General features: G+C 47.5%; 1 protein-coding gene across 3 annotated transcripts in view; it reads right to left on the reverse strand.

The window, feature by feature from the left end:
- Positions 1–22,751, reverse strand: part of EEFSEC (eukaryotic elongation factor, selenocysteine-tRNA specific) — a 238,568-nt gene extending 215,817 nt beyond the window's left edge. For all 3 annotated transcript variants that reach the window (XM_081822974.1, XM_081822977.1, XM_081822968.1), the window contains exon 1: positions 22,392–22,751. In XM_081822974.1, the coding sequence (XP_081679100.1) occupies positions 22,392–22,707 (316 nt within the window). In that variant the 5' untranslated portion in view covers positions 22,708–22,751. The remainder of the gene's footprint in view (positions 1–22,391) is intronic.
- Positions 22,752–23,715: the final 964 nt, after the last annotated feature.

Below are 23,715 nucleotides of genomic sequence, written 5' to 3' on the forward strand. Positions count from 1 at the left end.
TTTTTTTTTTTTTTTAAGATTTTATTTATTTGCGAGAGAGAGAATGAGAGACAGAGAGCATGAGAGGGAGGAGGGTCAGAGGGAGAAGCAGACTCCCTGCTGAGCAGGGAGCCCGATGCGGGACTCGATCCCGGGACTCCGGGATCATGACCTGAGCCGAAGGCAGTCGCTTAACCAACTGAGCCACCCAGGCGCCCCAAGCTTTAAAAATTTTATCATGTTTGCACTCATGCTGTGGTATTCTATTTTTTTTTTTTTTTTTTTTTTTCTTAATACTGACACACAAATTATTTCAAGGAAAGCTAAATCACATATTTGGGGGCACATCTGCATTCAGCAGTGATTGGCACCTATCCGCTTCTGAACACAAAACAAGCCAAGGCTTCCTGCAGACTGATCTCTCCTGGTAGACAAAACACGCTGCTTTCTAATAAACCATCCATGTTTCTCTTCTGGTTTCCGTCCCATCTTTCCCCATCGAGGGCCTTCCTCCTCTCAACTCCAACTGCACTCACAACATTACAGCCACATCAACGTAGCTAAGTACTGATACTCTGATGACTTCAAGTGTGTTAATAGTTTCTCCCCAACTACATCCTCATCAATTTAAAAACAAGACAAAAATCATATACTATCTAGGGTATCAGATGCCATCCATCTAGCCTGCCTTCCCAACCAAAAATAAGTGAGACTTCTGACAAATGGTTTACTTTTATGTGAACAGTCTTTTAAAGATTAAAAAATCAAATCATAGTTACGATCACATAGCTAACACCATTTGTTGAGTACTTTATAGGTTGCAGGCTCGGAGGTAAGCACTATACGTAGCTGATGTCACTGGATTCTCAAAAAACCTGCAAGGTGATTCTCCCCATTCTGAAGATGAGAAAATGGAGGTTCAGAACAATGCATCATCACAAGCTAACCGCAGAGCTGGGGTTTAAGCCCAGGCCAGCACGCTGAGCCCAGCTCCTTCCACTACTCCTTATAAATAAGCATAGCTACAGGTGTCACAAGCCACTGTTAAGGAAAGAAGGACACAGTGCAAATCCAGGCCCTTGCAGTGAGCACATCACTGGTGCCAGAGGAGTAACCGCGTGCCTCTTCAGGGACTCACCACTTCAGGGACTCACCACTGAACCCACGTTTTCCCAAGTTGTGAAGAGAAGCTCAGCAAGCTCCTCCCAGCACTGAGATCCCCCAAAGCAGGAACCATGTCTTTTCCTTGGGCTTCCCAAAGCCTGCACTATGTTGGGATGGCAGAGTCTACATTACTGGTACTCATTAAATGGAGAGCAGCTGTTGAATTTTATCAGCCCTCCCAAAGAGCTTCCCCGGGTGTCTGCCAGCCTCCACCTGGCCTGACATCAGTCCAGCTTCACCCAGAGGTCAGTCCCGCTTTCCACCCATGCCCATCTTCCTTCAAACCTTGCTCACTATGTTGCCCCATCACCTACGGCCCTGGTTGCACAACAGTGGGGCCGTGCAAGCACACTGCCAAGAGCTCCTGCTTGCCCCCCTTTACAGCACTCCTCATGAACCCTGAAACTAGCCATGGGGCCGGCACCTGGCACCTTTCTTTGAAAAAAAAAAAACAGGAAACGTTGAAGAATTTGAGACCAAAGACCACAAAAGAGGAAATATTCCTAGCAATAGAGCATCCACAGCATGAGATTTAATCCCAGGCTTGGAACCTCAGAATGACTTGGAGAAAAGGGGGTTTTGTTGCAGTAAAGGTTGAGAGAGGAGGGGGAAGAGGAGGAGAAGGGGGGAAGGGGGAGGAGGGGAGAAGGAAGGGGAGGAGAGGGGAGGAGGAAGGGGATGGGGGAGGAGGAGGGGAAGGAGGAGGGGGGGAGAAGAAAAAGAAAGAAAAAGAGAAAGAAAGAATGCCGATGATGACATTAGACAGGAGAGAGGCCAGCTTTGTCCTGCATCCTGCTGAATAGCCAAGTAAAACAATGAATCTATTTTTTTCCCTCCTCTTTTTGCCTTAAAAAATTCAAGAATTTCATTTCCTTCTCTGAAACATAGCTCTTGCATAATTCCAGTGCTCTTTCCTGCTGTCTGCAATGCTGAGGGAAGAGGGCGTTTGACTCTCCCCAGCGACCTCAAAAGTGGAGGAATTCCCATGCCAAACCTCGCAGCGCTGGTCCGCAGGCCACAGTGGCAGCGAGCGAGCGAGCAAGCGAGCGCGGCTTCCATGCACCGCATCTCTACCACACACCCAGAAGGAGGCTAACTGCATCACAGTTACTACTGCTAAGCCCGACAGCAAACCCCAGAGGTAGGCATTATTCTTTTCAAATGGGCAAAGAAACTAAGGTTCAGAAAAGCAAAATAAGTCACAGTCACACAATAAGCTAGTAGGGCGGCCAAACTTCCAATTTAAATCTTGCCTGTCTGAGTCTGGAGCCCAGGCCTTTGCATCGCAGCCTCTTCACTCTGGGAAGTTCTGTGAGACAAAGTCTGAAGCCTCCTTCTGGTTTCCCAAAGGCAGCTATTAATCAGGCATGACAAGCAAAGCACCAAAGTTTACAGTGTTTGCAAACTTAAAAATGTTTACCAGCTCCAAAATACAAAAAGAAAATGGTAAAAACTGGAATTACTCAAAGTTGAATTAAATGTCTGCTAAGATAGAAGATGCCACCACTACACTAAGGATTCAATGCAGATAAAAGTGTGCATAAATTGTATTTTATGTGGGATGTCAGCACATTTTATTCATGTTCATCTGCTTTCTAGGCTGCTGGGGGGTGGGGGGCTCAGGCCACAAAGGTCTCAAAGCAGCCCTCAGTTTCTCTGGCCCTTCTCACCAGAGGGCACTCCCACCAGGCCCGTGGGCAGACCCTGAGGAAACAGAGAGGGGACCGCCTCTGAGAGCAGAGGCCACGGCAAGCATTTCCTACAGGAGGCAGGAACAGCTTTCCCAGCCTCTTCAGAGTTCCCAACCCCAAAAGACTGCTGTGCAGCTGGGTGCGCACAGCCCCCCTCATCCATCTGAGACACTGTGGACCAGGCTGGAGCCAGAAAGACCTCTGAGCCCGTCTGCCATCATCCACAAGTGGGCACGAACAACCCCCGGTGCTATCTCCGTCGGGGGACTCCGTTTTCAGCAGCACTTCCTCTGCTTCCAACTCTTCCACGGTATTGGTAAATATTGATAATTACCTCCAAATGCAAACACGAAGCAGTTTGTGTTTTGAAATGCGGATCATAATTCAAATTGGAAGCTGACACTAATCATTTGATGCTCACTTGAAAAGACCAGATAGGCTGTGCAGGAACATTTCAGTAGGGGGAACGATAAGGAGAAGGGAAATAAAAATTATTGGTGTTTACTCAGCCTGCAATGCTTGTGGAAGGAAACTCTTTTAAAAGGGAGCACTTCAGAATGGTTATTCAATCTGAATTTTACAGATAGCACTGGAAATATTTTCTCACAGAATGCACTCTATCTCTACCATCATATCTCGCCGGTGTGCCGTTCACGTCTTTCATTGCAGGAATTCTCACTCAATTTTGCTCCATTATGAGCTGACGGTGACCCAGAGTATACAAGGCATTCAAGAATCTGACTGGAAATTACTACCAAGGAACATCTGTCCCATTCCCCGCTTGCCAACCCTGCCTTAGGGAGTGAAGATGGAAAACAACCCAGAATCCACACACAGAAACAACTTTTCATTCCCCTTACAACTAGGCTGCTTTGGAAATTGAGGGCCCCAGCATTTTTCAGAAATTATGTTCCTGGAAAAACATGGCGTGAGCCTCTTTTGAAAGCCCGCAGCTCCAAAACCTTCTTTTCCTACCCAGACCCTTCTAATAAAAGCCAGGACAGGAGATTCATGGGGAAGCAAACGAGAAGGCCATCCATGGTTCTCCTCCCTCGGTGCTGTCAAATTCAAATTCTGTATGAAATCCTACTGATCAATTAAAGACCGTGAGGATGTCACAAATACTAATATATTCCACAGTGTATGCGGCATCTATCTTATAGACACACTCACTTTGGAAGATTTATGTTGCGATTAGAAGAGATTAGAAGAAGACATCTGATTTCATATAGGGCTAAGCTTGGGAACCCAGCTTTTCTCGATGGCTATCAGAGTATCGAGGCAGCAGCGCGGCACCCCCCCCAACCTAGATTTCATTTTGCCTCGTTGCAGATGCTCAGAGGGGCTGAACAACAGACACGCTTAGTAAATCAAATAAGAGGACACCCATCGGTGCCTGTGCCCTAGCTTCATGTCCAACAACCCCCCACGCCCACAGGCTTATAATGGGGTCAGGGCCAGAGGGATCGACATCACAATAACCACTCCCTACTACTACGTGTCACAAGCTTTACAGCCATTTCTCTGACACAACCACCCCGAGCAAGATAATCACCTGCATTCCAGGTGCACCGGAAGGCTCAGAGAGGTGAAGGGGCCCTGCCGCCGGAATGCACGGGTCCTTCCACCTCACCGTCCCGCCCTCCAGGGTCTCTGTCATTTCCTCGGGGCGCTGCTCTGGCTGCTGCTGTTGCAATGTGCTAAGCTCGTTGGGGTGTTAATGTGCGGCACAGACATGGCACCCACAGTTCCAGGTTGGGGGGAACAGAATAGGTGTGAGGCCCCAACTCTGGCACAGGCTGCAATCTAGTCGGATGGGGGGCTGCACACTAATATGTGTCTCTCTGGCCTGCAAGCCTCTACAGAAGAGCACGGGAGAGTTGAAAACAGGCCAATCCTTATACAAAAGCAGACACGGCCTATTTCAGATAGTAGATTGTGCCCCCAGGAGGCAGGGAGATCACCTTTTTTCTCTCCTGGAAATTCCTTGCTCTGGTTAAAACCATGAACTTGCAGAGAAAGGTTGATAACTGAAGCCCACATCTTCAGATGTTTTCAAAGTTAAGTCAGATAATCTTTACACTGATGTGAAAGGGGAAGAATATACATTTGACCCCTTGCTTCAAACAAAAACCCTTCCATATGGTTTTTAATTAGAAAGCAGTTGTTTTGCTTTCGCAACACTCTTTAACCTCTGCCATTGTAGGTACAAGGCCGCAAACGGTACTTTCGTTTGATGAAAAAAAAAAAAAATAAACGCTGAAAGAAAAAATATTTTTCTTTTTAAGGAAAGAAAAGATAGCAAGCAGCTATTTCTCGGAAGGGTCAGGCGCTTAAAGGCATATATGGGAAGCCATTATGGCTGTGGCTTACAGTTTATTTTGTCTTGAAAAAGTCCGAGGTCATTCTAACTATGCTGACCTGTTAACCTGCACACTGATCATCTCCATCCAGGACCGTAAGCAAACACTGCCCTCTTGTGCACCGAACAGTCCCGGAGTCAGCGTGGAGATGGGTTCCACCTACCGCCCTGTGGACGGCTTGCAACTGTACAGCTGCCTCTCGGGGCCTGGAGATGTGTCAGGAAAAGGATGACACACATCTGTTACCAGGGCGCTTGCTAAAATGTCCCCAGATTGCCTTCCGAGACAGATTTTGAGATAAAGAGGAAGAGAGGAAGATTCAGCTGAAGAAATCAAACCAAAAATAACTGACTCTTATCTTTCCTAGAAAATATTCATTCCTCGAAAAGAAACTTTATTGGTTACCGTGGCAAGTTTTCTCATTATGTACTTGTAAAAACTTTTAAAAACAGCTAATGAATCTACAGTAACAACTATACAGTACTTCTTTTTTATCTGGGAAATATTTGCCAGGCAAAGAGATTCCATCTGATTCTAGAGGGGGGAAAAAAAGGCAGGAGGAACCCAGGTTGCTCTTTCTCAAAGGACTCCCCCAAGGTTCAGTGATATGGTCCTCTTCTTTCTGATGAGCCCCAACCTGTTACAGTTACCTGCAAACATTCTCCTCCAACCTGGGGACATGGATGTCTCCAGAAGACCAAATTGGCATCTCAAGAGAGCTTTTTTTTTTTTTTTAAAGATTTTATTTATTTATTTGAGACAGAGAGAATGAGAGACAGAGAGCATGAGAGGGAGGAGGGTCAGAGGGAGAAGCAGACTCCCTGCCGAGCAGGGAGCCCGATGCAGGACTTGATCCCGGGACTCCAGGATCATGACCTGAGCCGAAGGCAGTCGCTTAACCAACTGAGCCACCCAGGCGCCCCTCAAGAGAGCTTTAAAGGACATGAACTACTGTCCCTTATTAAAGAACTTGAGAAAAATCAAAGGCAGAAAAATACCCACTCAAGTCTGGGGCCAGGCCAGTCCTGCTTGGCAGGAACCTCCAGGGTAAGGTCCTGGTCTTCTCTAAATGGGTCTCCAGTTCCAGTTCTAAACCACAAACCATCAAAATGCAACCACCCCTGTACCGTTCCAGGCACAATCCAGGATGGGTCAGATCTGTTCAGCTCACTTCTGGGAGAGAAAGAGAAGGCAAAATCTGCCCCCAATGCATTACCTTCAACCCAACAGGCACCCCAGAAGAAAAGGGGATGGAGATAAAGATTTAGGGGAGTGTGCTCCATGGGCTGTGACCAAGTCTCAGAAGGTGGGCTGGGTGCCAGCGACTTCAGCTACTTCGCTTACCATCTCTGATATCCAGTGCTTGGTTTAGTGCTTTAGGAATGTATCCTTAATCTTCATCTAGCTTGTAAATCATAAGCAGTCAATGTGAAATGGCCAAACACAAGCACAAAGCAGGGAAAACTATCTGGTTCACTTTATGCCAGGATTATCTGCCAACTCCTACTTCCACTTCAGCCCTCTCCTCTACCATGGGAAGAAAATGAGGGGCACAGTACCAGAAACAGACAGGACTAAGGGTGGGTAAAGGCCAAAGGATGGCCCCACTGAGACCATTCACCTCCAAAAGGCTGGGCAGTCTCCCTCCGCCTTGCTCTCTGCCCTCATCTCAGAATGACAAGACATGCAGATCCTTTATCCTCCAGCCACAGCGAGACTGACATGCAACTCCAGTATACAAATTTGTCTAATATGCCAGCCCCACACCAGGTGTCTGTTATGGAAAAGGGCTCTGATACAGTCAGCCAGAGTGACCCTCTCACTTGTACCACAGTCCCGACCTTTCTCCCGCCTCAAAACCCTCACATGTGCTACTCCTTCCCAGCACTCCAGGGGCCGCCGCAGCTCCTGTTCAACCTTCCAATTTTAGTTCAAGCTTAATTTCCTTAGAAAGGCCTTCCCTAGCCTCCAAATAAAGGAGACTCCGCATATCCACTTGTCCCTCTCTGGGCACCGTGTCTCGTCCTTTGTAGCACTATCACAATTTCTAATGCTGCGTGATCCCACTTATTTCTGTAACACCTGCCCCCCGCCCCCCAGGTGGTCAGCTACCTGAAAGCAGAAGCCACTTTTTCCTTGCTCACCAATGGAAACCCAACTCCTAGCTCTAGATTGCTCTGGACTTGCTGAATGAATGAACTGATGTAATGACACACCTTTCCTTCGACAATGTCTAATCTTACAGATAAGTTTCCCTAGGACACTAGAATCTTGGGAAAAGAAATGAAAGAAAGCCGAGGAACCAGGCCAGGTGCTCAGACAGCCCCCAGCCTATTGCAAGAGTAGATGACAGAACAAACAGGGAGCTGCCTGGGCAGGGATTGGGAAAGTCAGGTCTCTGACACTGCAACACCCAAGACATCAGCCCCCCGAGGCCCACAAGGGCCTAGGACTTGATGTCTCACATTTTCACGTGTCTTTTGGGCTTTCCCTCAAGGGAACACATGAAGAACTGAAGGTGAGGCTGGCTAGCTGATGAAGGTGACTGGGAGTTGGGGGCAGGCCAGCAGAACAGCACCACGTCCCTACCCTCTTGCCTCAGCGAGTCCTCTTCCCTTTCCCCAGCAAGTGTCATATCATGCAAGCATTTTGTAATGGTATGTGAACCCCAAGTTCACATCTGCCCTCCCAGGTTCCTAAGAACTGGTGCTCCAGGAAGTTCACATTCAGGAGGAATTCCGGGCCCAAAGCTTGACCATCCGAGAGAGGAACCTCTTTTTGTCATGTTGTCAAGCCAGCCCTGGGCAGAGCCGGGGTCACCCCCTGGACAGCTACCACACCCAATCTACCTCTGGAGGGCCTCCACTCCCTTCACCTTCGAAGCCTATTTGCAGAACAATCACTGGCACCGGCCACAGGCTTGCATTATGCTCATTTCCCCATCCCCAAGCTCTGGGGCAAGTTTAAAAGTCCTCGTCCTGTCTCAGAATCAGGTCTGAATTAATACCCTTCCTCAAAAGAACTCCAGTAGCAAAGTGAAAACAGACGCACTAGACAATGCCCTTTGAAAGCCCCAGCAGGGATGACTGGTGACAATGCAGCCCCTGGCTCTGAAAGAAACCTTAAGGTTAAAGGTTCACGGAGGCAGAAGAATTACCAAAGTACAAGTTTGTTCAAATTTCCTCCGGCAGATTTAAACAACCAGGGTCAAGCTGAAGATTGCTGGCAAAAACCTATGAGACAACCCAGCCCCTTTGAACTGCGTGGAGAAAGGAAAATATACGGTCTGGGAGGGATCTATGTTATAGCTTTTAAAAATGTTCTTGAAAAGGTCACCCCTGTTAACTCAAAATCAGCCCGTTGAAGGATGTTTGAAAACTGCTTCTCTAAAACAACAGGGCTGCTGGGCCCTCACCGTGTGCGGTGAGCAGCACTAAGGTCGCCGTGTTCCCGGCATTAGTATGCTGACCCTCTGTGGGCCATGAAATTAACCATCAGCGCAGCAGAAATCTGCTCTGAGTTAAACTACTTTGCTACGCAAAGTGGCCTGAAAATGAAATATGAGGACTGAATTTCCACTGAAAGATGAACTTGTCTAACCTCAAGGCAGGCTTCCTCCACTGTGAACTCTGTGTGGCCACTGGTTTCAAGCACCCCAGGAGGGTGGGTAATTGCTGCAGGCAGTGGGAAATGACCTCTTATCCATCCATTCGTTCGTTCACTTGTGTCTGCATGCACCAAACATTGACTCGGGACCAGGCCAGGTCCTGGGCCCCTGCACACAGAGTTGAATGATAACAGGCTCCTGCCCTCAAAGGAATCAAGTCTAGTGGAAAACATAACGCGGTAAACAGAAAATGACAACAGATGGGGAGAAAATGAGATCCTAAGGTATAGATAGGATGTCAGAGGCCCTCAAACAAGGGTCACCTAATTTAGGCTGGGGAAAGCCAACACTGAGGCTTCCCAGAAAAGTACATGTAGCCAGATGACGCAGCATCGAGAGAGCATGGTCTGTCTGTCCAGAGACCTGCAAGTAGTTCATTAAGCCCGGAGTCCTGAGAGAGACAAAGAGACACAAAGCCATCAGGAAGGACTGCTGTCAGCCATGCTGAGGAATTTGGCCTTTATGCCAATGGAGGGCAACTCAAGACTTTTAAAACAGGGAGGCAAAATAACTATATTAGCAATTTAAAAAGAGTTCTTGGCTACAGAGGGGAGGATAGTTTCAAGAGGGGGAGCTGGAATCAGAGACACCGTGAAGGAACACTGTACTCATCCAACTGGGCACTAATGGAGGCCTGTCCTAAGGGAGCAGCTGCAGTGATGGGGAAGACCACACAGGTCAGAGGACACGCAGGAGGGACAAGATTTGATCACTGATTCATATGAAGGAAGACACACTGAGGATCATTTCAAAGGTCATGCCCTGGGGTGCCTGGGTGGCTCAGTCGGTTAAGCATCTGACTCTTGGTTTCGGCTCAGGTCATGATCTCAGGGTCATGGGATCACATCCCGCATTGGGCTCCGCGCTCAGCTCGGAGTCGGCTTGGGATTCTCTCTCCCTCTGCCCCTCCCCCCACTCATACTCTCTCTCTTTCTCTAAAATAAATAAGTAAATATTTAAAAAAAAAAAAAAAAAAAAAACAAGGAAAGATCATGCCTTAGGAAAATGTAGGTATCATTCCCCAGGAAGGTAAGGAAGTGAAGAGGGTGGTCTTGAGGATGTGGAGTCTGAGGGCCTGTGATGTTCACTGATGAGGAAACCAGCCCAAGAAGTAGATGGATCCACAGGTCTAGAACTTCCTACTGAAATGTAATTAAAATTAAATAAAAGGAAATGTCCAGTTCCTCAGTTGCACTAGCCACAGTGTGAGTACTCATTAGCCACACGCGGCTCACAGCCACCATGCTGGACTGTGCCACCATACAACATTCCCATCTGTTGGAAAGTGCTGAGCAAGGCCCTGCAGGATTTGTGAAAAACTGTCACTGGCAGCCAAAGTGTCCACCTCTGTTGGCCACACTGATAGCTGATGGCAACAAGGTCTGTGCTGACAAACACCAGCTTCCCTTCCTGATCTTCCCATCTACTCATCTGTGCAAACGCTCAAGAAATGGTGGTCTTCTTATATAGTCTTTTTTTTTTCTCTAGAGCATAAGTTCTGAGGACTATCTCCCAATGTGCCCCGGATCATCATCGCTTCAGAGAATAAGGAACACTGAATAAACACACATGTGCACACGCACGAGGGTCTTTGGTGCTTACGGCATAAGGGCCTGAAAATCACCTAGAAATGACCACAAGCAGAGCTATTTTTTAAGTGCCACACTGCAATATAACTGGGAAGGCAGAGCTCTAGTGTCTGTGTCAGATGACCAAGGACAAGCCATTGACCCTTCCTGAGCTTTAAGCAGCCCAAAAAAATCTATGATAAAGAACGAAGCCACGAAGCCAGATAGGGCGGGTTCCTGAGGCCAAGCAGGTCAATGCTAGAAATTCCAAGCACTAATTTTAAAAGAAAAAAAGTCAGGTTTATCTTTAGGTAGCACCTGTGTATGCCACCAAATAAATATCCTCAGGAAGTAGGTTAGAGACAAAGGAAATTATTTTAGTCTTCCTGAAGGCCCCAAGACAAGAGAGGCATCATCACAACACAAGAGATATGGAAAGAGGGAAAGTCAACTTCTCTCTTAACAGCAAAACTTGTTTCTTCTCCTGCCAAGAGAGGATCACCACATTAACTAAGTCCTCCCCACTCTCTCCCCACCCAACCAAGGCCACTTCAAAGCAGCAGGAGCCTAATCACACAGCACAAGAAAATAAAAGACCCAATTAACAACAACAAAAAAAAACCAAAAAACACAAAACAAAACTCAAATAATCCAGGGGAGAATGGAAGCTGAAATCTCTATTTTTGACAAATTGACATATATAAACTGCTCCTCAGGAGCCACAATTCCTACCAAAGTAGGCATGGGCTAAGGTCTGAGAGCAGCTTCCCAGCAAACCAGGGTCTCTGAAATCAAATTGGATTAGTCCCCTACTGAGCCAGCTACTGACCTCTGGAGTCTCATTTTTATAGGCTGTACAATGTAGAAACTCTCCCACCTCCGGCTGGCAGGGTGGAGTGAGATAATAAAGGGTCTAGAACGGTGGCCAGCAAACAATAAATGTTCCCAAAGCATCCATTCCCCCTCTTTTCCTTCTGAGAGGCAGACCTTCCTCAGCCTCTGCTCTGCACTACCACGTCTGCACCCCCAGAGCCACACTTTCCCTCCTGATGGTGTCTATTCTGCCTATGGTTGCACTCCCTCACTCTTCCAGCCAGCTCTGGAAGCCTCAGTCAGAATGAGGAGAGGGATGCATGGCCCCAGACCACTTGTCACAGGCCCTCTCCTCAGACTCTTCAAAAGCTGGCAGGATCTCCCAGCTTAAAAACCTTCCACCTGCCTCCAACTACAGGCTCCCCAAGCTCCTGAGCACTGGGGCCCAAGGGTCTCTGCAGCTCAGCCTCATACCCTGCTGCTTCCCTGTGAGCTCCACACTCCAGCCCTCCCTTCGCCCCTATGTCCCTGTTCACTCTGAGTCCTCTAGCGGGAAAGCCTCTCCTCTTCCCCACTGGGAAAATCTCAGCCTTCAAAGCTCCGACAAGACGGCCCCTCCTCCTAACTCACCCAGGACCCTCATGCCCTGGCCTTACCTCCTCCCACTTCTCCTGCTGACTGGCTGCCCCCTTCTTTGGCCAGGTCTGCTCTCACACCTCTGACGGCTCAGGCTGCTCCCTGGGTCTGCTCTGCCCTCTCTTTTCCTATGCCTGGAAACCTCCAGGTCACCCTTCCAGGCCCAGCCCAGGGTCCCCTCCTGAGGGATGCCCTTATTGCCTGTCCCAGGCAGAGGCACTCATATCCTAAGCTCCTCTTTATAAAGCCCTTACAACTCTGCATCTTAACTGGCTGTTGGCACTGCCTCCCGCTCTTCCCTGGCTCTCCGGACTGTGAGCTCCTTGAAGATAGGCACGTCTGTATCTGCCCTCACATCCAAAGAGAGTGTACAATATATGTTGTTTGTAGAGTCTCTGAATAAATGGATGAAAACACTAAATAACAGTGCCATCTGATCCTCTCCCATCATACAGGCTGACAACAGCCCTCAAAATGGGGGCTACAAGCCCAAATATCTACAGGGCCCAGGCAATCTAAAAAGCACACGCCCCTTCTACTCAGCTCCAGGCCTGTGCGACCACACTGGAGCATGGCTCTGCAGATATGAAAATCTTGTGTTTCTAAGAAGCCAGGAATCTGGGTTGTTAAATGAGATCTCCTGATTTCTTTCTTTATTGGGGTGGGGGAGGAGTGCAGAGGGAGAGGGAGAGAGAGAATCTTTTTTTTTTTTTTTAAGATTTTTTTTTTTTTTTTTTTATTCATTCGAGACACAGAGATACAGAGAGAGAGAGAACATGAGCAGGGGGAGAAGCAGAGGGAGGGGGAGAAGCAGGCCCCCCACTGAGCAGGAGCCCGATGCGGGGCTTGATCCCAGGACCCTGGGATAATGACCTGAGCTGAAGGCAGACGCTTAACCATCTGAGCCACCCAGGCGCCCCGAGAGAGAATCTTAAGCAGGCTTCACACGCAGCATGGCTCAATCTCACAACCCTGAGATTATGACCTGAGCTGAAATCAAGAGTTGGACGTGCAACCAATTGAACCACCCAGGCCCCCCTGATCTCCTGATTTTTTAAATACTAGCAATGAATTTTTTAAAAATTCTAATTATTAAATGGGCCACCAAAACACATCTGTAGGCCAGACTCTGGACAAGACCCTAATGTGGGATGAGACCCTACCATGGGATGAACAGACAGGACAACCCATTCACCTATCAGGCACAGATGTCCTATAAAGACAGAAATGGGCAGATCAAGGAATAGGACAGGAAGGACCCCAACAGGCTTTCCATACACAAGCAAATGGCACTTATTACATGCTTACTATAGCCCAGGTAATGTCTTAGATACATTTAATCCTCTCAATATATATTCATTTATTTAATTCAATTCAACTCAATTATTTAACTCAAATATTATTGAGAAAATATTTGCAAATCATCCATTCATAAGGTTCTGGTATCCAGAATACATAAAGAAATCAATAATAAAAGCCAAATAACTCAATTTAAAAAATGGGCAAAGGATCTGAATAGACAATTCTCCAAATAAGATAGACAAATGGCCAACAAGCAATGAAAATATGTTCAACATCACCAGCCATCAGGGAAATGCAAATTAAAGCCACAATGAGATAGCACCTCACACCCACCAAGATGGCTATAATCCAAAAGACAGACAATAACAGGTATTGGTAAGGATGCAGAGAAACTGGACCAGTGTACACAGCTGGTGGGAATATAATGTGGTGCAGCTGCTATGGAAAACAGCCTGGCAGTTCCTCAAAAAGTAGAAATAGTTAACCTATGACCCAGTAGTTCCATTCCTAGGTAATACCAGGGAATAAAAACATATGTCTACACCAAAGACTTGCACACAAATGTTCACAGCAGTATTATCCATAATCGCCAAGAAGTGGAAACAATCCAAATGTCCTTCAGCTGATGAATGGATTAAAAAGCAGTATAAACATATACTGGAATACTATTCAGCCATAAAAAGGAATGAAGTACAGCTGGGGGAGGCAGAAGGGAGAGTTACTTTTAATGGGTATAGAGTTTTTTGGGGTTTTTCTTTAAGATTTTACTTATTTATTTGACAGAGAGAGCGCACACACGCACAAACGGGGAGCTGGAGAAGCAGGTTCCCTGCAGAGCAGGGAGCCCGATGTGGGACTCGATCCCAGGACCCTGAGATCATGACCTGAGCCGAAGGCAGCACTTAACCAACTGAGCCACTCAGGAGCCCCTAGAGTTTCAGTTTTTTAAGATGAAGAGTTCCGGAGATGGATGCCACTAGACTGTAAACTTAAAAATGGTTAAACAGTTGAGGCGCCTGGATGGCTCAGTCGGCTAAGCATCTGACTCTTGATTTCGGCTCAGATCATGATCTCAGGGTGGTAGGACTGAGCCCCACAATGGGCCCCCTGCTGAGCATGGAGTCTGCTTGAGATTCTCTCTCTCTCTCTCCCTCTGCCCCTCCCCACCCCTTTCTCTCTTTCTTCCTCCCTCTCTCTCCCCCCCTTAAAAAAAATGGTTTGATGGCAAATTTTATGTAATATTTACTTTACCATAATTAAAAACAAATTTTAAAAAATTTTCTCTAAAAAAGGAATGAAGTATATATACTCCATGCTACAATATGATGAACCTTGAAAGCATCACACTGATTGAAAGAAGCCAGATGCAAAAGGCCACATGTTGAAAGATTCCATTTTTATGAAATGTCCATTAAAGGCAAATCTGTGCACATTAAGTAGATCAGTGGTTGCATAGGCCTGGGGGAGGGGAGAATGGAGAGTGACTGTTAATGAGTATGGGGTTTCTTTTTGTAGTGATGAAAATATTCTCAACTTAGATTGTGGCAATGGCTCTATACAACTCTGGGAACATACTGAAAACCACCAAAGTGTACACTTGAAATGGGCGCATTTTATGGTATGTGAACTATATCTCAATAAAAATATTTACAAACATTATTGAATATCTACTATTATATGTGCTAAGCCCTGGACTGGCCCTACAGCTACCAAGACAATTCAAATGTTGTCTCTGTCCCTGAGATGCTTCCAGACTAAAAGGAACACTCAAATAAGGGGAAGTGAGCCGTTGCAGCAGAGCAGGAGAGATGCGAGGTGCCATCTGACCCTAGGCGGGCTCATTCCTGCTCCTCGCCCCACCCTGAGGCCATCTCAGAAATGCCAGGCTCCACCTCACCAGGACACAGGCCTCCGGATCACCCAGAGCACCAGAGCTACAGACACTGTCACCTTGGGCACAGTCTCAAAGGCCTGCTGGTCAGAGGGAACAGACTCAAGCTCCAAGACAAGGGTGCCTCATCCCTAGCCTGTTCAAGGCTCTGGCCAACAAAAGAATGACCGAGCAGGGACTATGTCTCAGGGCTGAATTTACAGGTTGTTTCCTGGGATGCCTGCCCAAATCTTATTCCAACCTGGATGAAGTGATTTTTGAAGAAAAACCCAGGAGACAAAGAAGATAGAAAACAAAGGAGATGCTAAATAAAAAGTTTAAAAGCAATTAATTTTAAATGATTACAGCTTTACCAAAAGCTGTGGCTATGATTTCCTTCTGACTTTGATTATAACCTTCCAGCTAAATATTTGCCTCCAGAAGGCAAAGTCTTTGCATTATTTTCTATTCCTAGCATGACTACAAAAATATTCTTTGATTTAACATTTGATATGTTTTGTTCTCAAGGGCAAGCCCCATGAGAAGAAAAATGTACCCCAACAGAATGAAATATGACTACCTGCTTCCATTTTTCTTTCCTGTTGGTTCCTGCTCAAATATTCTGCATTTATTTAAACTCAAGGCTGCATCTCTGATGTTGTGTTACCTCCACACTGTCACCCAAACCAAAGCAAAGTCACCCGTCGTCCAGCACCAGGAACACAGGCTGCAGACAAAGCTCAACTTGAGAGTCTCCTAGAGACAGCGAAAGACACTCCAACTTGGAAGGAGATCGGGAGGGGTCAGAGAGTGATAAGGTAGCAGGAAAAACAGAAAAACTTGTATTTGAATATGGGCACCCTTGGCACTGAGTGCAGCCAACTCCCTACTGGACATAGAGAGGCTTTCAGCACTTTAACACAAGAGACACCAGTATTGGCTTCCGCTTTACTCGGTGGTAGAGGGCATCCCAGAACAGGCACCACAGAGGAGAATCTTCTGTTACGGTGTGTACCTTTTAACAAAGAAGAGAAAACCAAAGGCAGCACCCCCAGAGTGAGCACGAAGATACAGGGAACCAAGGCGTGGCAGATTCTAGGGGCTAAAGAAATTAAGGTTATGGGGGGGAGGGGGGTGGGAGGATGGGTTAGCCTGGTGGTGGGTATTGAGGAGGGCACGTTCTGCATGGAGCACTGGGTGTTATGCACAAACAATGAATCATGGAACACTACATCAAAAACTAATGATGTAATGTATGGTGATTAACATAACAATAAAAAATTTAAAAAAATAGAAATTAAGGTTAAAGAAGCACTTCCACTTATATCAACTCCTTTAAATATGTCTCATTATTTTAGGACACACATATATGAATACAATAATATAACAACGTACTGGGCGCCTGGGTGGCTCAGTTGGTTAAGCGACTGCCTTCAGCTCAGGTCATGATCCCAGGGTCCTGGGATCGAGCCCCACATTGGGCTCCCGGCTCCACGGGAAGCCTGCTTCTCCCTCTCCCTCTCCCCCTGCTTGTGTTCCTGCTCTCGCTATCTCTGTCTCTGTCAAATAAATAAATAAAATCTTTAAAAAAAAAAAAAAATAACAACGTACTGCTGTACAGATTCATAAAAAGACTAAGGCAAAGAAAACCCAAATCGGGTTTTTTGTTTGGCTGGCTGGTTTTACATTAGCATAATGCCCAAATTCCGTGCACTGCCAGGCCCCTTTGTCATCTCTGCTTATACGGCTTTCTGGGCATTATGTGCAGGTACCCAAAGGGTAATGTAAAAAATCTGTTGAAAACACACATTCCTTCACACACCTTGCTTCACGGGGCCAAAGAGAGCATCTCAGACAGACTGCAGAAAAACTGCAGGGCACACTCCTTGATAAAACAAGCCAAAGGGACAGGCACTTTCTCCACATCGGCACCAAGAGTGCAGAGAGTTGGAAAAACAGAGAAGGCAAAGTAGCTTAAGTTTTACAAAGAATGTTTCCTCCCAGGCTGCAGAGACAAAGATCCCCGGTGCTGCTGACTGTTTTCCCTCCAAAGAGAGTAACTGAGCCAGACTTACAAGGCTTTGGCAGCTCTCATCAGCTCCAGCCAGGGAGGACCCAGAGACCCAGAGAGGGTCCAAGCCAGGCAGGAAGCACCACTTAAATGGTGGGCAGAGGAGGCAAGAGATCAGGGCGACAAGTCGTGGCAGAAGAGCTGCTGTTCATTAACAACTGGAACAAAAGACCAGGAGACAATACACTGTTAATCCTAGCAGCCACAAGAGGACTATAAATTGCCAAGCCAAGATACCAGCATTTTTCAGCTCTCCTCTTTCCTACCAGAGTTAGATTGAGGATGGGTCCAAGTCCCTCACCCCCACCCAAGTCTTTAAAACATACATTACTGAATCTGTTTGAAGTTCTAACCCTGAAAGATTTATACTCTAAAATGGATCAGAGAAAAATACTGCCCTGAAACACTACTATAGGGGCTGCAGTGGACGGATACACTTTTTCATTCCCATTGAGAATGCCAGAGTAGGAGCTGCGTGGTCAGATCAACACAGGTTCAAACCTAGCCCTGACACTTATGAACTATGCTACCTGCCTGACCTCTCTGAGCCCTATAAAATGGGAATATCATCTCTTACCTCACAAGATTGCTTTGAGCGTTAAATGGGGGGAAAAATAGCTTAAGGGGAGCACTAAATAAAGGCTAAGTACTACTGTCACTATTAACCTCCCCCTGGTACCGCAGGAGTTTTATCTATGGCCACACAGATCGAGGAAATAAAGCCCAATTTTCTCTAAGTTAAGAAAGGAATCTTTTGGGTAGTGAAAAGACTTTGGGGGGAGCAACAGAATCAAAGAGAACTGGCTTTAATATAAGATATATTAAACTTCAGAGATACCATCACAGAACTGAGACAATCATTCTAATTTCCTTCTACTAGGGCTAATGTATTCAGCAAGTGGTCTAAATCACTCACAGCAAGCCAGGAATTCTAACAAGAGCCCAATCTTCCAGCAATCCCAGGTGTAGGTGCATTGCCTGCTGCCAGCACGAGTCCCTGCCTGGGAATCCTGCATCGTCCTAACACTCAGGCCTGATCTTGTCACAACCCTGCTTTAAAATGCTGCCAAGGCCCTTAGGAGAAATCTATGCTAAGGGCCTAACCTATTCTAAGTTCAACACTTAGCACTCTAGAGGATCTGGCCCACCAACCCTTCTACCTTCATCTTCGTCACACCTCCCCACACAGCATGCTGATTTCCAGCCACAGCTAAATGCTAGCAGTTACCTCTGACTCTAAACAGACAAAAAGTCAGGTTTAAGGCACAGAGCCCTGACCAGGCATTTCCTCCACTAGCAAAGCTCTTCTTTCCCCCATGATGCCCTATACCCCATTGCCCAGCAAAGTGAGTTATTCCTGCTTTTGTCCTGGATGGAAAAAGCTCTGATAGGTCACTTTGCACATCGGACAGTGCCCTCTCCCCAGTTCTGCTGTTAGCTCCTAGAGGGAGAGAAAAAAAATCAACAAGCACAACATACCTACTATAGGCCAGGCCCCATGCTGATTGCTTTCTGTCCACTAACCCATGAAGAAAGTTCTTTGCTCACTATTACCATCCAGCCCAGGAAGTAGGACACAGCTTCATCCATTCAAACTTACCAAATGCCTACCACACACCTGGCTCTGGCCCAAACGCTGAGAATATGCTGGTAAATAAGCCAGACATGATTCCTACTCTGCTCTCATGGAGGACAGACACAGTAAACAAGTAAACACATAAAGAGTTATCAGGTAGGGCGCCTGGGTGGCTCAGTTGGTTAAGCGACTGCCTTCGGCTCAGGTCATGATCCTGGAGTCCCTGGATCGAGTGCCGCATCGGGCTCCCTGCTCAGCAGGGAGCTTGCTTCTCCCTCTGACCCTCCCCCCTCTCATGTGCTCTCTCTCATTCTCTCTGTCTCAAATAAATAAATAAAATCTTTAAAAAAAAAAAAAGAGTTATCAGGTAGTGAAAGGGCTGTAAGGAAGTAAAACAGGGCCATGAGAAAGTTCCTGGGGGAGAAAATTGAGGATACTTTAGCTAGGCAACTCAGAGGAGCCCTCTCTAAAGGACACTCAAGCTGAGATATACATGAGGAGCCAGATGTACCAAAAAGAGGGAACAGCAGGTGCAAAACTAGCCCATTCAATAAGTAAAAATGAGGCCAGTGAGACTGAAGGTCAGAGCAAGGGATGAGCTCAGAGGAAGAGGGAGGCCAGATCGTGGGCTCTGCGGCCCACAGAGAAGAGGTTGGATTTTACTCTAAGCACAAAGAGAAGCTGCTGGGAAGTGTTGAAGCTGAGGGCTGACATGATCTGCTGAACCTCTGTAAAAGGAGTTTTGCTGCCTTGTGTATGGAAATGGAGTAGCAGGAAGAGGAGGGCAAGCAGTCAGTGAGAAGTAGGTCCAGCATTGTAGGAGATCAGCTGCCAGAAGCAGGGATTTGGCCTCTGGAGCAATCTCAAGAAGGCAAAGATGGCTATGGATTTATGAGTCATGAGGATAATTGAAGGTATTAACCAGATCCAGGTTAGGGGCAGCAGAGTTAGGTAAACACCAGCCCAGGGTACTTGATACTTTCCAAGCTTCAGTTCCTTTATTGGAAAAATAGGCCTAACACTCCTACCACTTGGGGTTGTTGCACAAATGCAAGTTTTCAGCAACAGGCATGGGCCAGAGCAGGTACTCAAATGTGGGCGCCCTTTCCCTCATTTTTTTCTCATTTCTCTGAAAAGGGTGGGAATCTGATCTATGGAAGGAAGGATAGTGGCAGCCTTGGTCTCACCATTCCACTGTGTTCAGGTTGCATTTTAATGCCTGTAAGAAGGTAAGGAAAGTCTCCTCACTCAGGAGGTGAGAGAAAAGTAAGAAGAACCACGGTGTACATACAAGAAGAGAAAAAATTCCTCTTCTTTTCTTTTACAGTCTAAACTAAGGATTTGCCAAATTCTTGGAGGCATTAAAATTTGGTTATATAGGATAAGGCTGGCACCTGAAACATTTTGTCCTACAAAGAGCTTCTCTATAAATGGATATGTTAGAAGGGGGGCAGGGGGAGCATAAAGTGATCTGAGGAAGCATAGGAAACAGCTCCAGCTTTGGGACCAGGGGGACCTGGGTGCCACTTACCAGCAGCCTCCCTATATCCCAATTTCTTCAACTATTAAATGGTAACCACCACACTCCTTATAGGGTCACTTACCAGTAGCCTCCCCATGTCCCAATTTCTTCAACTATTAAATGGTAACCACCACACTCCTTACAGGGTCTGCCTGGGAAGTGGCAAACATGCAAGAAAAGCAAAGCCAATAAAGACCTGTGTGGTTGCTATCTGCCAGTGTGTGGAAGGTCCAAAATTAGATTCAAAGGTCGCACAGTTAGTAAAGGAAAAAGCCAGGCCTCAAGCCCAGTTCTGACTTCAAAAGCATGTCCTTCATTACTCACCTACACTATTTACTAAAAACAACAACAACAACAAAAAACCTAAAAGTGCCTTGTTTTATTTTAACCTGGCTCTTCCATCTCCAACCTAGACTGGCTCAGAGTACCTGTCTTAAAATGAACTTGGACTTGAGTAAACAGAATTGTTAAGAGAAGGGAAGGGGAAAAGGGTAGAGAGGATCACATGACCCTTAACATTCATCTGATGACTGAAACACGACTTGAGTGGAAGACTTTAGGCCGGGTGACCTTGGGCAGGTCCCTTCCCTTTGAGCCTCCACTTCCTCTACTGTAAAATGGGGAAATGACCTCAGACTGCCTGCAGCATGGAACAGCTGGGAGGTAACAAAGATTAAAGTACTTAACACACTCATCACTACAACTGGGACCCAGTATGCCCAGCGACCAATGAGGCCATCCGCCACCAAGCCAATAAAACCATCTGCCCAATATATATTCCCATATGTGCTTGTAGGTGTAGAGAATATCATATAATTGGAAGGAAACAGAAGGCAATGGAAAAGAGGAACGTAACCAAATACTCGGGTCAGCAATGAAGAAAAGACTTCTTTTAGCTGTACACCCTTTTGTGCCAGGTGCTTCTATTATTTCATCATTTTCCTCTAAAAATAGAGCAAGTTTTAAAGCCTTGTCCACAGGGCTTTACCACTGTGGTAAAATGTGTCCAGAAAAGTAATGCACAAAGGTATAATAGTGGCTTCCTCTGGAGAAATAGGAGGGGCAATCAGGGGACCTTTACCTAATTTGAAATGTTCTATTTCTTCACAAGCAGAACCATTCATGTATTACCTGTATAATTAAAAATTAATTAAGTGATACATCTTTGGAGGGCATTTTGGCAATACCCATTGTGACTGAAAATGCATGTGCCCTTTGCACCAAGCCAGTTCAGTTCTAGGAGCTTATCCTACAGATAGATTAGCACCCCCACCAGACTTGTTCTAGAAAATTCACTGAAGCATCATTAGCAAAAACTGGAAATGACGTAAGTGTCCATCATTAAGAGTTATTTAAGAAAACGTTGGCACAAGTGTACAATGGAATTTTATATGACCCTTAAAAATAATATAGCTTTTGGGGCGCCTGGGTGGCTCAGTCCCCTAAGACTCGATTTCTGCTCAGGTCATGATCTTGGGATCCTGAGATTGAGCCCCCCCAGGGCTCTGTGCTGGGCGTGGAGCCTGCTTATGATTCTCTCTGCCTCTCTAAGAACTAATAATAATATAGCTTTGTGTGTACAGATATGGAGCCGTTGGTGTTGACTAAAATAGTGTCTACTATTTTGTGAAGAGAAAGAAGAGGAAGGGGGTTTACACACGAGTATGCCTGTCTTTACGTGGAGTTTTTCTGAAATGATACAAGGAACTGGGAACAGCGGTTGACTCTGGTTGACTCTGGAAATGGGAACCAGGAGACCAAAGAACGGGTGAGTGGAGACTTCTTTTTTTAGCACTTTTTACATATACCCTTTTGGTAGTCTTTGAGTTTTCTTACTTGCTCGTGTATTACAAACTCATCTTGAAAACAGAAAAGCAAAAAACAAAACCAAAAACTTTAAGGAGGCACTCCTGCGCGGTTATGCTGGGTGGGAAGAGGTTCCAAGTCAGCCGGCCGCGAGTTCGAGTCCCAGAACCTCTGCTCCCTTGCCGCGAGGGGCCTTCAGCGAGCCCCGTCCTCCTCTCGCGACCTGGGGGGAGGAGGGGGGGTGCCGGCCGTGAGGTGAGGCCGTCTGCCTTCCCCGGCAGCGGCTCGGGCGAGCTCGGACACGGCGCCCGGCCGCTCCGCCCAGCGTCCCCGAGCCCGGCTCCCGCCCCGGCCCGCGCTCACCGCCAATGATGGTCCGGATGAGGGAGGCGTGCCCGGGGCAGTCGACCAGCGTGACCTGAAGCTGCGGCTCGCCGGGCTCGGGCTCGGCTCCGGACGCCGCCGGGGGAGCGGGCAGCGCCGACCGCAGGCGCGCGGGCAGCGGCACCGAGAAGCACGAGAAGCCCAGGTCGAGCGTGATGCCGCGCTCGCGGCTCTGCGGCTGCTTGTCGAAGGCGGCGGTGGAGGCCGTGGTGCTCAGCGCCCGCGCCAGCGCCGTCTTGCCGCTGTCGATGTGGCCCAGCACGCCCACATTCACGTTCACCCGCCGACCTGCCATGCCGCCGCCGCCGCCGCCCGCCGGCCCTCCCCTCCCGCCGCCGCCGCCGCGGTCCGGCGGGTAAAGCCGCCCCCCCCCGCAACCCGCGCGCCGGGCACGCCCGTTCCGGCCCCGAAGCTTCCGCCCTCTCGGCGCCCGCGGGCGCTGCCTGGCACCGCGCAGGAGGAGGAGGCTCCGGGGTCGGGATTTGACCAAGGTCACCTACTGTGGGGCTGTTCTCTCACCTGGCTCCTGCCACCCGATGCCTCGAGGAGATTGAGAATGGGGGGATCCGTCCATCCATCCATTCATTCAACAGGCTCTTATTATGTGTCTACTGAGTACCAGGCACTGCTTATTCACGGCACTGGGATACAGTGCTCTCTCCATGCTATACTGTATTGGAACGCGGGTGGGGGTCAGAGAATAAACAGGTGAACTAACGCCTGAACCAGATCGTTTCAGAGAGGGAGAAGCCTTCCAGGGAAAATAAAAGCAGAGATTAAGAGGACTAGCGCGCCAGGAGAAGGGAGGACAGCTAATTAACAATGAATGGTCAAGGGAAGGCCTGTCGCGGGTTGCTGATTGAGCTGAGGCTGGAATGTTAAGCAGGAGCCAGTATGGGGGAATCTGTTAAAGGCTGTTAGAAGATGGCAGAGAAAGATGTCATCTCTGACTCAGGAGTTCTTGCCCTTTGGGTCTGCAGCCTGGCCTCAGGAGGGGCTGCAGAGCTCCAGATTGTATGTAAAATGTTATGCTATGTGCTTGTACTGGAGAGGGTACATGACTCTCAAGAGATTCTTGAAGTATCTGGAGCCACTAAAAAGGTTGTCAACTACAGCTAACAGCCAGGGGTCACAAACAGGGGTCTTCACTGGCTAGGCAGATGACTCAAGGAGAGAGATTAGCAGGGCTTAGATGCCCGTGAGTGTGGAGACTGGAGACCTGAAGAGCTTCCTTTGTAGAGGAAGCCACTGCTCAGTTCCAGCCCACTGATACCAGGCAGGAATGGCAGGAATGCCAACCCCA

Source organism: Leptonychotes weddellii, chromosome 1, assembly GCF_054177405.1.
Source record: "Leptonychotes weddellii isolate Sample4059 chromosome 1, ASM5417740v2, whole genome shotgun sequence".
NCBI lineage: Eukaryota > Metazoa > Chordata > Mammalia > Carnivora > Phocidae > Leptonychotes > Leptonychotes weddellii.